Source organism: Prionailurus viverrinus, chromosome B3 (assembly GCF_022837055.1).
Source record: "Prionailurus viverrinus isolate Anna chromosome B3, UM_Priviv_1.0, whole genome shotgun sequence".
Taxonomy (NCBI): Eukaryota; Metazoa; Chordata; class Mammalia; order Carnivora; family Felidae; genus Prionailurus; species Prionailurus viverrinus.
Window position 1 is genome coordinate 103,217,500 of NC_062566.1, and position 17,276 is coordinate 103,234,775.

At 35.8% G+C, this 17,276-nt stretch overlaps 1 protein-coding gene across 2 annotated transcripts in view; it reads left to right on the forward strand.

Moving 5' to 3' along the window:
- MNAT1 (MNAT1 component of CDK activating kinase) overlaps window positions 1-17,276 on the forward strand; it is a 216,098-nt gene that overhangs the window by 75,225 nt on the left and 123,597 nt on the right. For both annotated transcript variants that reach the window (XM_047860983.1, XM_047860981.1), the window contains 3 exons: window positions 1,800-1,903; window positions 8,581-8,721; window positions 13,895-14,020. In XM_047860983.1, coding sequence (XP_047716939.1) covers window positions 1,800-1,903; window positions 8,581-8,721; window positions 13,895-14,020 — 371 coding nt within the window. The remainder of the gene's footprint in view (window positions 1-1,799; window positions 1,904-8,580; window positions 8,722-13,894; window positions 14,021-17,276) is intronic.

Sequence of the window (17,276 nt, forward strand, 5' to 3'; positions counted from 1 at the left end):
GAAGGGATAGAATAGGTAATAATGGATGGAAAAGATTACAGAAGAAGCCCAGGCAGGTCTGAATTGAATTATGGAACAGGAGAATCTTAATAATATGGATTTTTCTTTTTTTTCTTTTTTTTATTTAAACAAAAAAAATTTTTTTAACATTTATTTATTTTTGAGAGAGAGAGAGAGAGAGAACATGAACAGGGGAGGGTCAGAAAAAGAGGGAGACACAGAATCAGAAACAGGCTCCAGGCTCTGAGCTGTCAGCACAGAGCCCGATGCCGGGCTCGAACCCACGGACCACGAGATCATGACCTGAGCCGAAGTCGGATGCTTAACCGACTGAGCCACCCAGGCGCCCCTGGATTTTTCTTTAGACAGGCTGATGCAAACACAGTAACATGTGGGGTAGTGTGGTGGTACTTTATGATATGAATTTGTATGTACCAAAAGAGTTTCTTATTTTTAAAATTTATTTTTGAGAGAGAGAGAGAGCATGCACGAAAAGGGGAGGGGCAGAGAATCCAAAGTGGACTCTGTGCTGACAGCATAGAGCCCGATGCAGGACTCAAACTCATGAACTGTGAGATCATAACCTGAGCCAGAGTTGGACGCTTAACTGACTGAGCCTCCCAGGTGCCCTGTACCGAAAGAGTTTTTTGGTTGTTATTCAGAGTATTATATTGACACTTTGATTTATATAGGTAAACTTAGAAGGGAGTAAGGCATTATTTTGAGTCAGAATTATATAAAAAATTATAAAATTATTAAATAATTATACATTAAAAATCTAACTCATTGAAAATTTATCATCTTTTTTTTGTTTTTTTTTAATGTTTTTTTTTTAATGGTTTATTTATTTTTGAGACAGAGAGAGACAGAGCATGAGCAGGGAGGGGCAGAGAGAGAGGGAGACACAGAATCGGAAACAGGCTCCAGTCTCCGAGCCATCAGCCCAGAGCCTGACGTGGGGCTCGAACTCCCGGACCGCGAGATCGTGACCTGACTGAAGTCGGACGCTTAACCGACTGCGCCACCCAGGCACCCCATAATTTTTAACTGCTGTCAATATCATATTTACTTATTAAAATTTTTTTTAATGTTTATTTATTTTTGAGAGAAAGAGAGAGAGCGGGGAAGGGGTAGAGAGAGAGGCAGACACAGAATCTGAAGCAGGCTCCAGTCTCTGAGCTGACAGCTCAGAGCCTGATGTGGGGCTCAAGTGCGAGATTATGACCTGAGCTGAAGTTGGATGCCTAACTGACTGAGCCACCACGTGCCCCTATATCATGCTTCTTTACATCTAGACTATAGGGACCATTGGAATGCAAATTAAACTTGTTTTTGTTTTCTATAAATTATATAATTATATAATATTTTTTATTCTGTTGGATAAATTTTCTCTTTGTAGAGCACAGATTCTTTTCAGTTTTGATTCTGACTAGTATAATAGATCCCAGACTTACTGTTTATATTTAAATAATTTAAGTAATCTTTTATGTACTTTTAAAGTTAAAATGGGGACTTTAAAAATCAAATCTAATGTGATTATGACAAACACGTATCTTAGGTTTTCTGGGGTGATTCAGAGATTTAGATATTCTGTGTGATAGTCTGATAGTCTTTGGCTCTGGAAACATAGTTGCTGAACTAGAACTAGTTTCTAAAGTAGGTATTAGGTAAAAGGACATAAATATAGCTGTAAGTAATGACAATCTGATGAATTAAGTCAGTGTGATGAATTTTTTTTATTGTCCACTCAAGATTTATATTAAAACTGTTTTCATGTCATTGTTTCCTTTCTGATGCAGTTTTCAACTTGACCAATAATGTGGATTTGGACAACACCAAAAAGAAAATGGAGATGTACCAAAAGGAAAACAAAGATGTCATTCAGAAAAATAAGTTAAAGCTGGTTGGTTGCTAAGTATTTTCTTCTTTTGCTTAGAAATGAATGTTTCCATCTGATTCCTGAAAAGCTATCTTCCTCTAAAACTAGTTAAAATTACAAAGAATTTAGCTGAAATCTAGGCCAGAAATACTATGTATATGTATATAGTATTTGTATATGTATACATATACATATATGTGTATATGTATATGTACACACACACATATATATATGTGTGTATGTGTATATATATATATATATATACAGAGAGAGAGAGAGCGAGAGAGAGAGAGATGAATTGTGAGCATGCAGAGATTTAATTGTCCAACTTATACAGTTTAGCTGTCATTTTTTTAATGCTGGACTTTCCAGTTTTAGAGGAAAGCAGAGGTGATTATTTTTGAGGTACTTTGTCAGGAATTTGTGATCATTGGTAAAAATGATACAAGTCATATTTGGATCACATAGCTTGTGTTTTCATCTTGTGTTTAGAGGGACTTTCTCTTTATAGGAGTGTTTGATTTCAGTACTTCTTTCCTGCCATAAAGTTCTCAAGGGATTGACACTACATTCTAATTCCATTCATACCCAGCCTGCCTTCCTTAGAAAGGTGTCTCATTTCTGAGAGGATCGGTGTGACATAAAAATTACTCTCTTTGCCCAGTAGCTTTCACTGAGTTAGAAGATACATGCAAAATAGGTATTCTTAGGTAACTTGTTCCATTAGCGCCATTTAACTCATTAATAGAAGGATGTTCCTTTTAAGTGAGTACTTTTTTTCATTCAGAGGTTTGAAGTTTTCATTTATTTATTTATTTTTAGAGAGAAGAGAGAGAGAGAGAGAGTGTGTGAGTGGGGGAGGGGCAGACGGAGAGAGAGAGAGAGAGAGTTTTTTTTTTTAAGTTTGTTTTGAGAGAGAGAGAGCACGGGTGAGGGGCAGAGAGAGACAGAGAATGAATCTTAAGCAGGCTCCACGCTCAGCCCGATATGGAGCTCGATCTCACAACCCTGGGATTATGACCCGAGCCAAAGTCAAGAGTCACTGAACCTACTGAGCCACCCAGGCACCCCTCATTCAGAGTTTTAAGCTAGGAAATAATAGTGAGTGTTGCAGTAAAAGAATAATCTAATTTCGGTGAACTTTTTCTTCAAATGAAAACTTGCTTGGAATACTTTGGTTGAAGTGAAACCAAACTTTTCTTAGTGGGTAGAGGGATAGGCTGAATTCCCATCTGTTCAGTCTCTTTGTAGTATACCTTAGGCATCTTATTAGAGAATTCAAGATTCCTCAGAGTAATGTTATAAAAACTTGGTTGTGGATGATCGTCATTGAAGGGTTTTAAACCAAGCGATAATGTATTGTCTTTGTTAGAATGAATATAGTGGTTTCGTGGAGGTTGAATTTGAGAGAATCGAGGTTGGAATTTGTGAAACCAATGGGAAGTTATTGCAGTCATGTTGGTGGGTTCAGAGGTGACTTAAACAAGAAATGGAGAGGTGGGGATGAATTGGAGAAACAGTTTGAGTTTAAAATAGCAAGTCCTATACTGATGTATTAGGAGTAGGAGGTGAAGGCAAGGGAGGTTGACTGGGTACCGTAGTGCCATGAGGAAGAACACAGAGACCTTTAATTTTCAACCTGTTTTCCTTCTCTCAGTCCATTACCTTCTTCTTCATTCCCACAGTGTTTGATTTTTTAATGATGGCTGTTTTCCCGGTTATTCAGTCATCTAGCTAGCCAATGAATATTTATTGAGATCTACTATGTCCAAGATGCTCATATATTCTATTTCAGTGAGAAAATTGAGGCTACCAGTTTCTCATTGTCAAAGATGATGAACTGTTGGTCTGAATCTCACTGGGCCTGTTGGCTGTGTTTGGTGTAGGCTTCTCCCTTGATAGGGAATCCCTCTTCCCTTAACTTCTCTTAACTTCTGTGGGGCCACTCCATTCTCCTCCTCGTCCTGCTGCCCTCACCTTCCCCTTTCAAGATTAGGAGACTTAAGCTTTCCTTCCTGAGTCTAAAACATGGTTCCTTTCAGTGCTTCTCTCTATGAGTTAACCCTGTATACTAATTACTCTCAAATGTTTCTGCAGCACATTGTTTTTCTCCTGAGCTTGTAGAATTTTACTATGTAATATGTATACATATATGTATATATATGTATATACGTATATGTATATATATATGTATATGTATATATGTGTGTATATATATATATGTATGTATCGTTAATAGACATTTATTTCTTGATTATTATAGGCACTTTTAATTCAGCATTCCAGAGCTGAATTTTTAAATGTTTACCATTTGTTTCTCTTGCATTCTTTATCCGAGTGTTCAAGCCATATCTGGTCTGTCTTCCTATACTGTTGATAGTCTCTCCCCATCATTTTTCAAACCTGGTTCCTCCTCTAATTCTATTATTACCTTATTTAGGGCTCTCATCATTTCTTATCTGGGTATCGAAATGTTCTTCTAACCAGTTTTCCTGTCTTCAGTTATGATCCCATTGGTCTGAATACTTCACTGCTTCTAATCATCTTTCTAAAGTTATCCCTCAGATTTCCTTAATGACACAGATTTCCTTAGTATAGTTTGATGGATGCTCCATGATTTGTCCTCTGCTTTCCTTTCCAGTTTTATCTAGAGCTTTCCCCCACCCCCATACTTCATGACTTGGATATACTAAGCATTCCAGTTTTATTCATGTCTTTGCACCTTTGTTTTCTCTGCCCATATAGCTGTTCCACTCTCCAATGGGGTAAATACCTACCGTTTCAAGTGTTTGCCTCAACCTCCTAGGTTTCCGAGAGCCAATGAAATAAATTACTAAAAAAGGAATTTAGAGTCTAGAAGTCTGAAATTAAGGTATCATCAAGGTCATGCTTTCTCTAAATGCTCTAGGGAAGAATCCTTCCTTGCCTCTTCTAGCTTCTGGTGGTTGTCAGAACCTTCAGTACCACTCTGATCTCTACCTTTGTCTCCACATGGCCTTCTCCCCTGTGTGTCTGTGTCTGAATTTCTAGTATGACCCCATCTTAATTTGATTATGTCTGCAAAGACCCTATTTCCAAATAAGGTCACTTTTACATGTACTAGGGGTTAAGACTTCAACATATATTTGGGGGGGGGGATACATTTAACCCATAATACTCCCTATGAAATCTTTTCTTTCTCTGTGTGTCCTTTTATCATTGCAAGGAGAATTTACCACTCTATCAATTCTCTTTTCACTGTATCTTGTTACACTTAATTGATTCTATGGCACTATTTTACTATGTGGCTCATCTTTTTCTGCTTCTATGCCTCTAATCAAGTAGTTCACTTTTCCAGCCTTCATATCTCAGCCCCTGACTTTTTACATTTATTCCTACTAATCCTTCTAGATGAAGTTTGAATTCTCCTCTCCACTGGGGGGCCTGAATTAGAGTAGCGACCTTGGCAATAGAGAAGGAAACATTTGTAAAATTATAGGGAGCGATGCTAATAGGATGTAGAGACTGATTTAATTTAAGAGGAATGGGAGGGAGAGAGGGAGTAAATAGAGCTAAATTTGCAGTTTCAAATGAAGTTGACTGAGATGTAGGTGTGCACTTTGTGGACACAAGGAATATAGGTGTGTGATCACTTTGGGAGGCCAGATGCTAAACTTAATTTTGGATATAGTACTGAGTTTGAATTGTAGGTGAATCATCTTTTTGGTTGAGAACTTTGTTTTTTGGGAGTTTATCTAATGTGTGAACTAAAAAAAAATCTAGTAAATGGTTTTTAAAAAAATTTTTATTTAACTTATTTTTTTAATTTACATCCATGTTAGCATATAGTGCAACGATGATTTCAGGAGTAGATTCTTTAATGCCCCTTACCGATTTAGCCCATCATCCTTCCCACAACCCCTCCATTAACCCTCTGTTTGTTCACCATATTTAAGAGTCTCTTTATGTTTTTGTTTTTTGTTTTTGTTTGTTTAAAAAAATTTTTTTTTAACGTTTATTTATTTTTGAGACAGAGACAGAGCATGAATGGGGGAGGGGCAGAGAGAGAGGGAGACACAGAATCAGAAGCAGGCTCCAGGCTCTGAGCCATAAGCCCAGAGCCTGACGTGGGGCTTGAACTCACGGACCGCGAGATAGTGACCTGAGTTGAAGTTGGACGCTTAACCGACTAAGCCACCCAGGCGCCCCTCTCTTTATGTTTTTGTCTCCCTCCCTGTTTTTATATTATTTTTACTTCCCTTCCCGTGTGTTCATCTGTTTTGTAACTTAAAGTTCTCCTATGAGTGAAGTCATATGATATTTGTGTTTCTCTGACTGACTAATTTCACTTAGCATAATACCCTCTAGTTCCATCCACATAGTTGCAAATGGCAAGTTTCATTCTTTCTGATTACCGAGTAATACTCCATTGTATCCATATACCACATCTTCTTTATCCATTCATCCATTGATGGACATTTGGGCTCTTTTCATACTTTGGCTATCGTTGATAGTGCTGCTATAAACATTGGGGTGCATGTGCCCGTTTGAAACAGCACATCTGTATCCCTTGAATAAATACCTAGTAGTGCAACTGCTGGGTCATAGGGTAGTTCTATTTTTAATTTTAAACCTCCATACCGTTTTCCAGAGTGGCTGCACCAGTTTGCATTCGCACCAGCAGTGCAAAAGAGATCCTCTTTCTCCTCATCCTCGCCAACATCTGTTGTTGCCTGAGTTGCTAATGTTAGCCATTCTGACAGGTGTGAGGTGATATCTCATTGTGGTTTTGATTTGTATTTCCCTGATGATGAGTGACGTTGAGCATTTTTTCATGTGTCGGTTGGCCATCTGGATGTGTTCTTTGGAGAAGTGTCTATTCATGTCTTTTGCCCATTTCTTCACTGGATTATTTGTTTTTTGGGTGTTGAGTTTGATAAGTTCTTTATAGATTTAGGATCCTAATGCTTTATCTGATACGTCATTTGCAAATGTTTTCTCCCATTCCGTTAGTTGCCTTTTGGTTTTTCTGATTGTTGCCTTCGCTTTGCAGAAGCTTTTTATTTTGATGAGGTCCCAATAGCTCATTTTTGCTTTTGTTTCCCTTGCCTCCGGAGACATGTTAAGTAAGAAGTTGCTGCGGCCAAGGTTAAAGAGGTTCTTGCCTGCTTTCTCCTCAAGGATTTTGATGGCTTCCTGTCTTATATTTAGGTCTTTCATCCATTTTGAGTTTATTTTTGTGTATGGTGTAAGAAAGTTGTCCAGGTTGATTTTTTTTTTTTTTTAAATTTTTTTTTTTTCAACGTTTATTTATTTTTGGGACAGAGAGAGACAGAGCATGAACGGGGGAGGGGCAGAGAGAGAGGGAGACACAGAATCGGAAACAGGCTCCAGGCTCTGAGCCATCAGCCCAGAGCCTGACGTGGGGCTCAAACTCCCGGACCGCGAGATCGTGACCTGGCTGAAGTCGGAGGCTCAACCGACTGCGCCACCCAGGCGCCCCCCAGGTTGATTTTTCTGCATCTCTCTGTCCAGTTTTCCCAGCACCACTTGCTGAAGAGACCGTCTTTATTCCATTGGATATTCTTTCCTGCTTTGTCAAAGATTAGTTGGCCATACATTTGTTGGTCCATTTCTGGGTTCTCTATTCTATTCCATTGATCTGAGTGTCTGCTTTTGTGCCTGTACCATACTCTCTTGATGATTTCAGCTTTGTAATACAGCTTGAAGTCCGAAGGGTTTTAAATATTATTTTAAATATAAATATATTTTTCTCTGAGGTGTCTGCTATTCATATATTTATGATGCTCAAACCTATTATGTTCTCTTCCTCCGTTCTGCATTTACCTCAAGGTGCCATAAATTCTCAATGTTCTGTCAAAGTAAAAAAAAAAAAAAAAGAGCTTTAAAATAAAGCCATTTAGATTTTACTGTATTTTTCATTCATAAGAATGAAAGAACAAAGACTATGTATAGTATTGCTTTCAATTATGACTTTAAGTTGGAATAAATTTCAGAACCTGGAATTATTTAATATTTCCGAGGCACTCCATAAAAGGAGAATGAGTAGAACTATAGTTCATTCTGTTTACATATTAGCTTTGAATTTTGAATTTTTCAGTGCACAAAGAAGACTTGAAATTTATATGCTTATGTTAGAAAATAATTTCAGTTTTTTGCAACATGATGATGTTTGGAACTCTAGCATCATAAAGACTTATTTCAGCTTAGGGAAAAGAAGCTTAGGACATTGATAACTTTTCATTACTTAGAATGTTCTGGAAATTGTTTCTATTAAATAAGTCAGTCCTTTCAATGGAGTGTTTCAATTGGTAGTTCTGTATGTAGATTGTCTCTGTTGTTTTTATTGGGTTTTGTTTTTGTTTTTCTTGTTAAATCCTCTAAAATGAATTACTCAAAACTATCTGTAATAATGATCAATAAATAAATTCTTTATTAAACACATTTCCTACAGCTCTGCAACTGAGTGAAGTGTACTTGTTTAGGTGTTAGTTAAATGATAGGTGTCATTCTCTTTCATAGTAACATGTCCATGTGAAATAATAAAATGAACTCTAGTTCCTGCAGAGTAGAATTGCTGCTCTATTAAACTCTTAAGTGACTAGTATGTTTTATGTATCCAGAAAGTGTCGGAGTGCAGTAACGGATTGATTTTGGTTACTAAATTTATTCCATGCTATATATAAATATTTCTGTTTTAGACTCGGGAACAGGAGGAATTGGAAGAAGCTTTAGAGGTAGAAAGACAGGAAAATGAACAAAGAAGACTGTTTATTCAAAAAGAAGAACAACTGCAGCAGATTCTAAAAAGGAAGAACAAGCAAGCTTTTTTAGATGAACTGGTATGTAATAATGCTAAATGTCTTGAACAAATCATTAGTATTCAGAGTTTATTTTTCATTTTTATTATGCTGGATAATGGCATTTAAATGGCATTTTTATTGGCATATTCAGTGCTGGTGTATTCAACTTCTATTCCTTTATTAAAAAAAACCCATTTTGTCAATATCCGTTTTATTTTTAGATGAAAGAGCAATGTAACTGATGTAAGGCAGTGTACTATTAATAGGTTATTTATGTTTTTAAGCTTACTGATGAAAATGCTTTGTTTTTAAGGCAGTTTTCTCCTGATTAACACTGGCTTTCTTATAACTAGCCCATTTTCAAGTGTTTTGGCTTCATGTGAAATTTATAGTGATTCTATTTACTCTGTGAGAACTATGTTTCATATTTTTGCATGAGAAAGAATGTATTTGAAAGAAATGGCAGTGTTTTGCAAATTGTGTTTTCCAATAATTAGCTCCTCAAGTAGTCATCATTGTTAGATAATAGCAGTAATAATAACTAAGGCTTCGGAAATGTTTCACAGATTTGATGGTATATTATTTGATGCTTATAACCTAGGGTGATAACATAAAATCACAGTAGAAATCGTCCTTTCCAGGAAAGTCTTTTGCATTCTTCCCTTTCCTTTTCTGTCCACATAATTAATTTCTATGTAGTGGTAACATACTTTAATTCGTCAGTCTAGTTGATGTGGTATTTGTAACTCTATGATTAGGTAAATGTGTATGTGTATATTTTTATACCATTCTTTTGGCCAAATGTGAGCTGACCAGGAATAAAAAGAGAAAACAAGATAATAAAATTAAAAGTAGGTGAGAAAGTGAGGAAAAGTAAGAGTAAGGGCATTAATGAGGCTTAGATAGAAAATGTGTTTCATAAACCCTATCTACTTTGTGTAAGTAGAATGTAAATTTGGTTCTAAAAATAAAGACAGCATATAAAATAGAATATATTTTTCTTAGTGATTTCCACTAATTTTTCTTGAAATCATTGTCAGTTGTGCCTTTAACAGTTGAAATGACACATGTGTTTTACCTTTTTTTGTTGACATGAATTTTGTGAAAATTGAAAACTTTAAAGAATGAATTAGTAAATACTGATGTTCTAATTATTTTATTGAAAGGTTCTTTCCCCCATCATTTTATACAAAGAGGGACATACTTTTCCTTGGTAATGCTTCTCCTTTATACAATTAATTGAATTAATTCAAAATAGAACTTAGACATGAAATGAAAATATACTTTAATATTTAAAAAATATTGCATCTAGTATAAAGAGATTTTAGATATAATTTTGAGGTTAGCTGGCTCTGCATAGTAATTATTCTTTGCGTATTTTTTTAGTACTCAAAGTAATGTTTTGCTGCCTCATTGAGTGCTATTGGCATGACGCTCCCCTTTAATTCAGTGGGGCATGAAGCAAGATGTAAAACTGCCAATGTTGTACATTGTGTATAACCTGGAGTTAATATTGGTTTTTGTGAGACCTCCCCCCAAACTCCCTGCAACTTCCTGTTTTCTTCACCTGCAAGTCATTATTGCACATACTTTCTTCACTGTTTAGAGCATGTAACATGGTGGTTAAATAAAAGTTAGAAATTTACTGTATTCATTAGACCAATTAATTACAACAGATTGTTTTTAAATATCAGTACATTTTGAATTTTAGGTTTCCTAATTTTATTTTTAAAAATTCTCTGTTACTTTAATTTTTAAATGATCATTCATTGTTTCTGTTAAAATGTTAATGTATGTTTAGTTCTTATTGACTAATAGAAAGAATTATTAAATTTCTTTTTATCTTCCTGAATCCTTAATAAGTAAAAAACACACTTTGTTTCTTTTTCTATGTATATTCGTGTGTTAGATTCTATGAAAAAGATAATATTGGCATTTGTAAATATGTCTAGAAGCTTAAATCTTAGAATTGTTCTCTGGATCTAATTTAGGCAACAAGCACTACTTATTAAGATTTTTTTTTCTCCTGTTTTTGGGTTTGATTCTTGTGCTAATGGTCACTCTTTAACCTTTAAAAAGCATTGCATTATACTGTATGTGACAGATTTTAATGTTATGGTCTTAATGTTTATGACTTAGCATTTACCATGATGTTGCCTAAAAAGTCCATTTATTTAATCCTAACTGTAAATTCAGTTTTTTTTTTTAACAGTTTGGAAAAAGATTTTTAAACAGGTCCTAACTTATTAAATCTTTTTATATTCCTGTTTGAAAATTTTCTTCAGTTTATGTCTTAAATTTTGTTAAGGGCTAATACTGTCAAAATGCAGTAGCTGATTTTTATTAGAAATATTGTTTGCCAGATGGCTTGCTTAAAGTCAGTTAAAATAATCTTTAAAAAGTGGTCATTATAAAGCTTTTAATGAGTATTACAGGCAGTCTTATTAAAATTTCTTTAAATATTAAACAGTATACCTTCAGGCAATTAATGAGGTTTAGAGAACCTTTCAAGATAACCTGGAAAGCTAAGAAAAATGAAATAACTTGCTAAGGCTGAATCTGCATTTTATGTATTCTTGAGAGCATGTATATTCCCATAGTTTTTTTTTTTTTACTCCATTGATTGATTTTGTTGTTGTTAGAGCTCCTGCTTAATTCTCTCTCTTTTTTTTAATGTGTATTTACTTTTTGAGAGAGAGAGAGAGAGAGAGAGAGAGAGAGCACGCGCACGCAGGGGAGGGGCAGAGAGAGAGGGAGAGAGAAATCCCAAGCAGACTCTGCACCATCAGTGCAGAGCCCGATGTGGGGCTCAAACTCACGAACCTTGAGATCATGACCTGAGCTGAAACCAAAAGTTGGACAATTAACTGCCTGAGCTCCTGTTTAATTCTAACTTAACTTTCACAAAGATTTTCAGGCTTCAAAGTTTTGAGTGCTAAAATGGAATGAAGCAGATTTGAAGTAAATTGTATGCCTTAATGTCAAAATTGGTTTTAGATTCCTAGAATGTTTATTTTTTATTGAATTTCATCTGTTTTACCAAGGCATTTTAATGTTCAGGGCCTTTTATGTGAAAGTGAAACCAGGATTAAAACAGGCCCAAGTATTGATTAGCAACTTTTTTGAAGTGAGCCCACTGTCTTGCGTTTACATAAGGACTTTCACTTAGAGTAAATACCAGGTATGGAAGAGTATTTGAATTCACTTAGAGTATAGATTGAGGAGAAATGCTAAGAAATTTAGTTTTCTTCTGTTAATTTTTACATATGAAAAGGCAGTAATGGGTTTTAAAAGATGTTTTGGTCCACAGTCCATTTAAATTCTCTCTTAATTTTACGTTTAATTATAAAATTCTTAATGAACATCTAAAATAGCTGCAGGAATTCACAGCAATACTGTTGCTAATGCATAACTAATGCTTTATTGCAGAGTATGAAAGGTGTTCAAGTATATTCTCAATAGTATATATTTCATTCATTCTCCTTTATTATTTTTTAAATTAAAACAATTTTTTATATGTTTATTTTTGACAGAGAGAGTAAGTGGGGGAGGGGCAGAGAGAGAGGTAGACAGAGGATCCAAAGCGGGCTCTGTGCTGACAGCACCGAGTCTGATGCAGGACTCGAACCCATGAACTGTCTGTCTGAGCCGAAGTCAGATGCTTAACTGACTGAGTCACCCATGCGCCCCTTTAATGTTTTTTTAAACTTATTTATTTTTGAGAGAGACAGAGTATGAGCAGGGGAGGGGCAGAGAGAGACACACACAGAATCTGAAGCAGGCTCCAGGCTCTGAGCTGTCAGCACAGAGCCTGATGTGGGGCTCGAACTCAGAAACCGGGAGATCATGACCTGAGCCTAAGTTGGACACTTAACTGAGTGAGCCACCCAAGTGCCCCTATTTTCCTTTATTATTGCTAAAGGCTCCAAGGCTATATTTTATAAATAAAATTTGTGTTCTTCCATTTAAAAAATTTTAATCTTTGTAACATTGCTCTTGCAAAGCACTTCTGTTACCAAGTCTTGAGGTACAGATTTATTCTAGGACAATTCTGCTGAAATAATTTGCTTTTTATTTGAATTACTTCTGTACTATAGACTTAAAAAAGTTCCTTTAAATATATTAACTACATTTGTGCCTAAAAAATTGTATAAAGTTGTTAGATTTGGAAAGAAAATTAGATTCTGCTGTATGTTTACTTTCATACTAGGGAATGTTTAACAATATAGTCTTTCCAGGATTAAGTTCTGGGTTGTTATTATTTTAAAAATCTCTAGGCCATTTGAAAAATATGTCTGTTTTCATAGATAGCCTTGGTATAGGCTCAATATCTATAGGTATAGATAGAAATGTGTTTGTAATCTTCATTTTTGTTTACAGATATAAAGTACTGTGTATATATTATCTCCTTCCTTCTGCATGTGTTTCTGTGTTCTTATTTAACTGGAAACTCGGGAAGGAAAAAGTCTGGATACGTTTAGTTTAGACCTTAGTTCCACAGCATGTGGAAGAACATGTAAGAGAACTTCATGTTAAACAGGATAAATGCATCTGCATATAAGAATTAGTATCATTGCTTGTGTCATTCATATGTATATATGCAGATTTATGTAAATAGTAGCCCTCTTTTAGTGTCAATATAAGGTATTAAAATAAATATTTGCTATCATTTTGTCAATTAAAAAAATTTAGACTTAATTTCTAAAAATAAGTTCAGTAAAGGAGAGAATATATTTTTGGTTGTACTTAACAATCGTTCTATTGTGCAAAACAGAACAAGGATCATATCCAAACGGCCTCAGGTGAAATCTAATGGGAAACAATTTCAAACTGGTCTGAATTCACTGGTAGAAGAATGTGTCTTAGATAAACATCTGATCTACGTTTTAGTACTTTGTATTACTCTTTTTGTGATTAGCTTTTAATTTTTTTTATTTTAATAAATATGGTTGGCTTTGCTAGATGAAATAAGACCCTATTGTCTTTAATGTGGATTTTATAAAAATACTTTTTTGCAGGTTATTTTGATTTATGAATCTCAAACAGCCTTTTCTTATTATGGAATGTTAAAATTTTTTGTGAAGTGTTCTCCATAAAGTGAATATTTAGGTTGACATCAAATGCCTATGAAAGGGCATAATTTAAAATGAAAGACTTGTTGCTCATTAGTTTTTCCTTTTTAACTTTCATGTTGCACTTTAACTTCTTACAGGAGAGTTCAGATCTCCCTGTTGCTCTACTTTTGGCTCAGCATAAAGATAGATCTACCCAGTTGGAAATGCAACTTGAGAAACCTAAACCTATAAAACCAGTGACATTTTCCACAGGCATCAAAATGGTAAGCTGTATTTTAATGGCTTGTTTGAAAGATATATTTCAAGGATTGCAGTTTATAATTTTATATTGATTTTTACAGATAAACTGGAAGGTTCAGATGTTTAAGAACAGTATTTGATCTAGGCTAGACATCTAGAAACATGAATATGTGTAGTGTAAGGAAAATGGAAGGTAATAAATAATTCTCAAAGTACATGACACTGTTTTGTTGTACATGATACTGGGTTTGTATATTTTTTTCTTTTTCTACATAAATTTTAAGCTTGTAGTGTAGGAAAACATTCTTAAAAGAAAATACAGCGTTCTGGTTTCTCATATGGCATGTAAGAAGCTTGGATGTTGCCAACTCATAATAACAAGTCAAAAGCTGAGCATAGTGAAAAATCAACAACTTTTCTTAGATCCATAAATGAAGAGAGATCAAAAGGCAAACTGCTGCCCTCAAAATTAGAGAGATCGACAGAGAATACAGTGTTTCACAACTTACCAGGGCAGTCACCTCACCAGGAACCAGTGCTCCTATAGGGAAATCTGATTATAATTGATAAATTGTTGGAGGCTCAGTGTGGACAACTCTGAGAGTTTAAAACTCCATGGAGGAACCAGTCATTGAGGGCCCCCACACTTTTTTGTGTGTTACCTCTTGCACCTCTACGAGATTCTCTAGTGAATATTAGAGAAAAATCCCCTCTTGTTTCTGGCAGAGGAAAGGGAAATGGAACAGTTTTGAAATATACCAGTGCATTCTATTCTTAATAAGGCCTACCCTCAGGAGAAACTATTTCATCAGAGCCTAAACTGCTGGAGTTTATCAGAACCTACCTGATGCAGGGGAAGGGAAATACTCAATTCCAGCTGCTCAGGTCTTCTGTGTGGGAGAAGGGAAATAACATAACTTCAGCCCACTCTAACCATCTTGCCCCACCTAAGAGGAGGAGGGAGGGACTGAGAAGCACATGTGAAGTTCATAGTCTAGAGGCACAGGCTCTTTAAAAGACTGAGACCTAATCATAGAACTATAAAATGTGCTACCAACCCCCACACCTCACCACCACATTGCTTAAGTCCTATTTATAGTAGTTCCTGTTTTCCAGTCCATCATGCCTTAGCTATCAAGAAAAAAAAAATGATAAAACATACTAAAAGGCAGAAAACAGAGTTGGAAGAGACAGAGCCAGCCTCAGAACCAGGCTCAGATATGGCAGGGATGTTGGAATGATCAGACTGGGAATTTAAAACAATTGTGATTAATATGCTAAGGATGCTAATGGATAAAGTAGACAACATACAAGATCAGATGGGCAGTGGTGAGGAGGGGGATGGAAATTCTGAGAAAGAACCAAAAAGAAATGTTAGAGAAAAAAACACTAACAGAAATGAGGCATACCTTTGATGGGCTCATTAATAGATTAGATACCCCTGATGAAAGAATCTTTGAGCAGGAAGATACACCAATAGACTCCTTGAAAACTGAAAACCAAAGAGAAGAAGACTGGAAACAGACAAAAAAGCAGAACAATATCGAAGGACTATGGGATGACTACAAAAGTATACCACAAGGGCGCCTGGGTGGCTCAGTTGGTTAAGCATCTGACTCTTGATTTCTGCTCAGGTCATGATCTCACAGTTTGTGAGTTTGAACCCCATGTCAGGATCTGCACTGACAGTGCAGAGCTTGCTTGTGATTCTCTCTCTCTCTCTCTCTCTCTCTCTCTCTCTCTCTCTCTCTCTCTCCCCTCTCCCCCTCCCTCCCTCTCCCTCCCTCTCTCTCTCTCTCTCCCTCTCCCTCTCCCTCTCCCTCTCCCTCTCTCTCTGCCCATCCCCTGCTTGTGCTCTCTCTCTGGCTCTCTCTCAAAAGAAAAAAGAAAAAAGAAGAAAAAAGTTGTACCGCTTGCATAATGAAAATACCAGAAAGAGAAGAATGAGAAAAAGGCACAGAAGAAATACTTGAAATGGTAACAAGTGAGAATTTCCCCCAAATTAACACCAGAAGCAAAACCTAAGATCCAGAAAGCTCAGAGAACACTAAGTAGGATAAATGCTCAAAAAACTATGCCTAGGCATATCATTTTCAAATTACAGGAAAATTGAAGATAAAAAATCCTGAAGCAGCCAGAGGGGGGAAAATACCTTACCTATAGAGGAGCAAAGACAAGTATTATATCTGGCTTCTCCTCAGAAACCACACAAACAAGAAGAGAGTGGTGTGTAATATAAGATGATGAGTGAAAAAAACCACCAACCTAGAATAATGTACCTTGCAAAATTATCTTTTAAAACTGAGTCAGGATGCCCAGGTGGCTCAGTCAGTTGAGCGTCCAACTCCTGGTTTCATCTCAGGTGGTTTGATCTTGTGGTTTGTGAGATCGAACCCTGTATTAGGCTCTGCACTGACAGCGTGGAACCTGCTTGGGATTCTCTATCAGCCCCTTCCCTGCTAGCGCTTGCGTGCGCTCTCTCTCTTTCAAAATAAACGTTTAAAAAAAAGTGAAGGAGAAATAAAGGTTATCAGACAAACTAAAAAAAAAGGAATCGTTTGTCAGTAGACCTTCCTTGAAAGAAGTGTTAAAAGAAGTTCTTTTAGAGCCGAGGAAAATGAAATAGGTCAGAAGCTAAGATGTAAAAAAGGAAAGGAAGAGCATAAGAGAAGAAATAAGACAGAATAAAAACTTACATTTTTGTTCTTATTCTAACAGATAAGTCTAATAGCAATATTATATTTGAGTATGTTTGTTTATGTGTGTCTGTATATACACACATGCTTATATATAAGTGCAATGAATGACAGTGGTAATGCAAGAGATAGGAGGAAGCAATTAGAATTATTTTATTATTATGAGGCACTCACAGCAATGTTTCCCTCCCCAACTGCCCATTCAGCTGATTTTTGATTTTTAAAATTGCCTATCTTGTTTGTCATATGTGTGCCACCAATTAGATTATAAACATCTTGAGGGCAGAGGCTGCATATTTTAACTTCATTTTATATGATCATGAGTATGTGGGTACTTGGACAATATAAAATACTCATAATTCATTTTAAATTTATAAATGTAGGAAATAACACATTTTCAAATAATGTAAAGGAAAACATTACTCATTAAGGAATTACAAAAGCTTTTAAGAGACAATATAGAGAAAAGAAAATGGGCATGGAAAGACTCAGATGCAATGGGATTAAACTTCAGCTTTACCACTTACTAGGTGTGTGTGCATGGGTAAGAGATTTCTTTACTCTTTCTGAGTTTGTTTCCTCA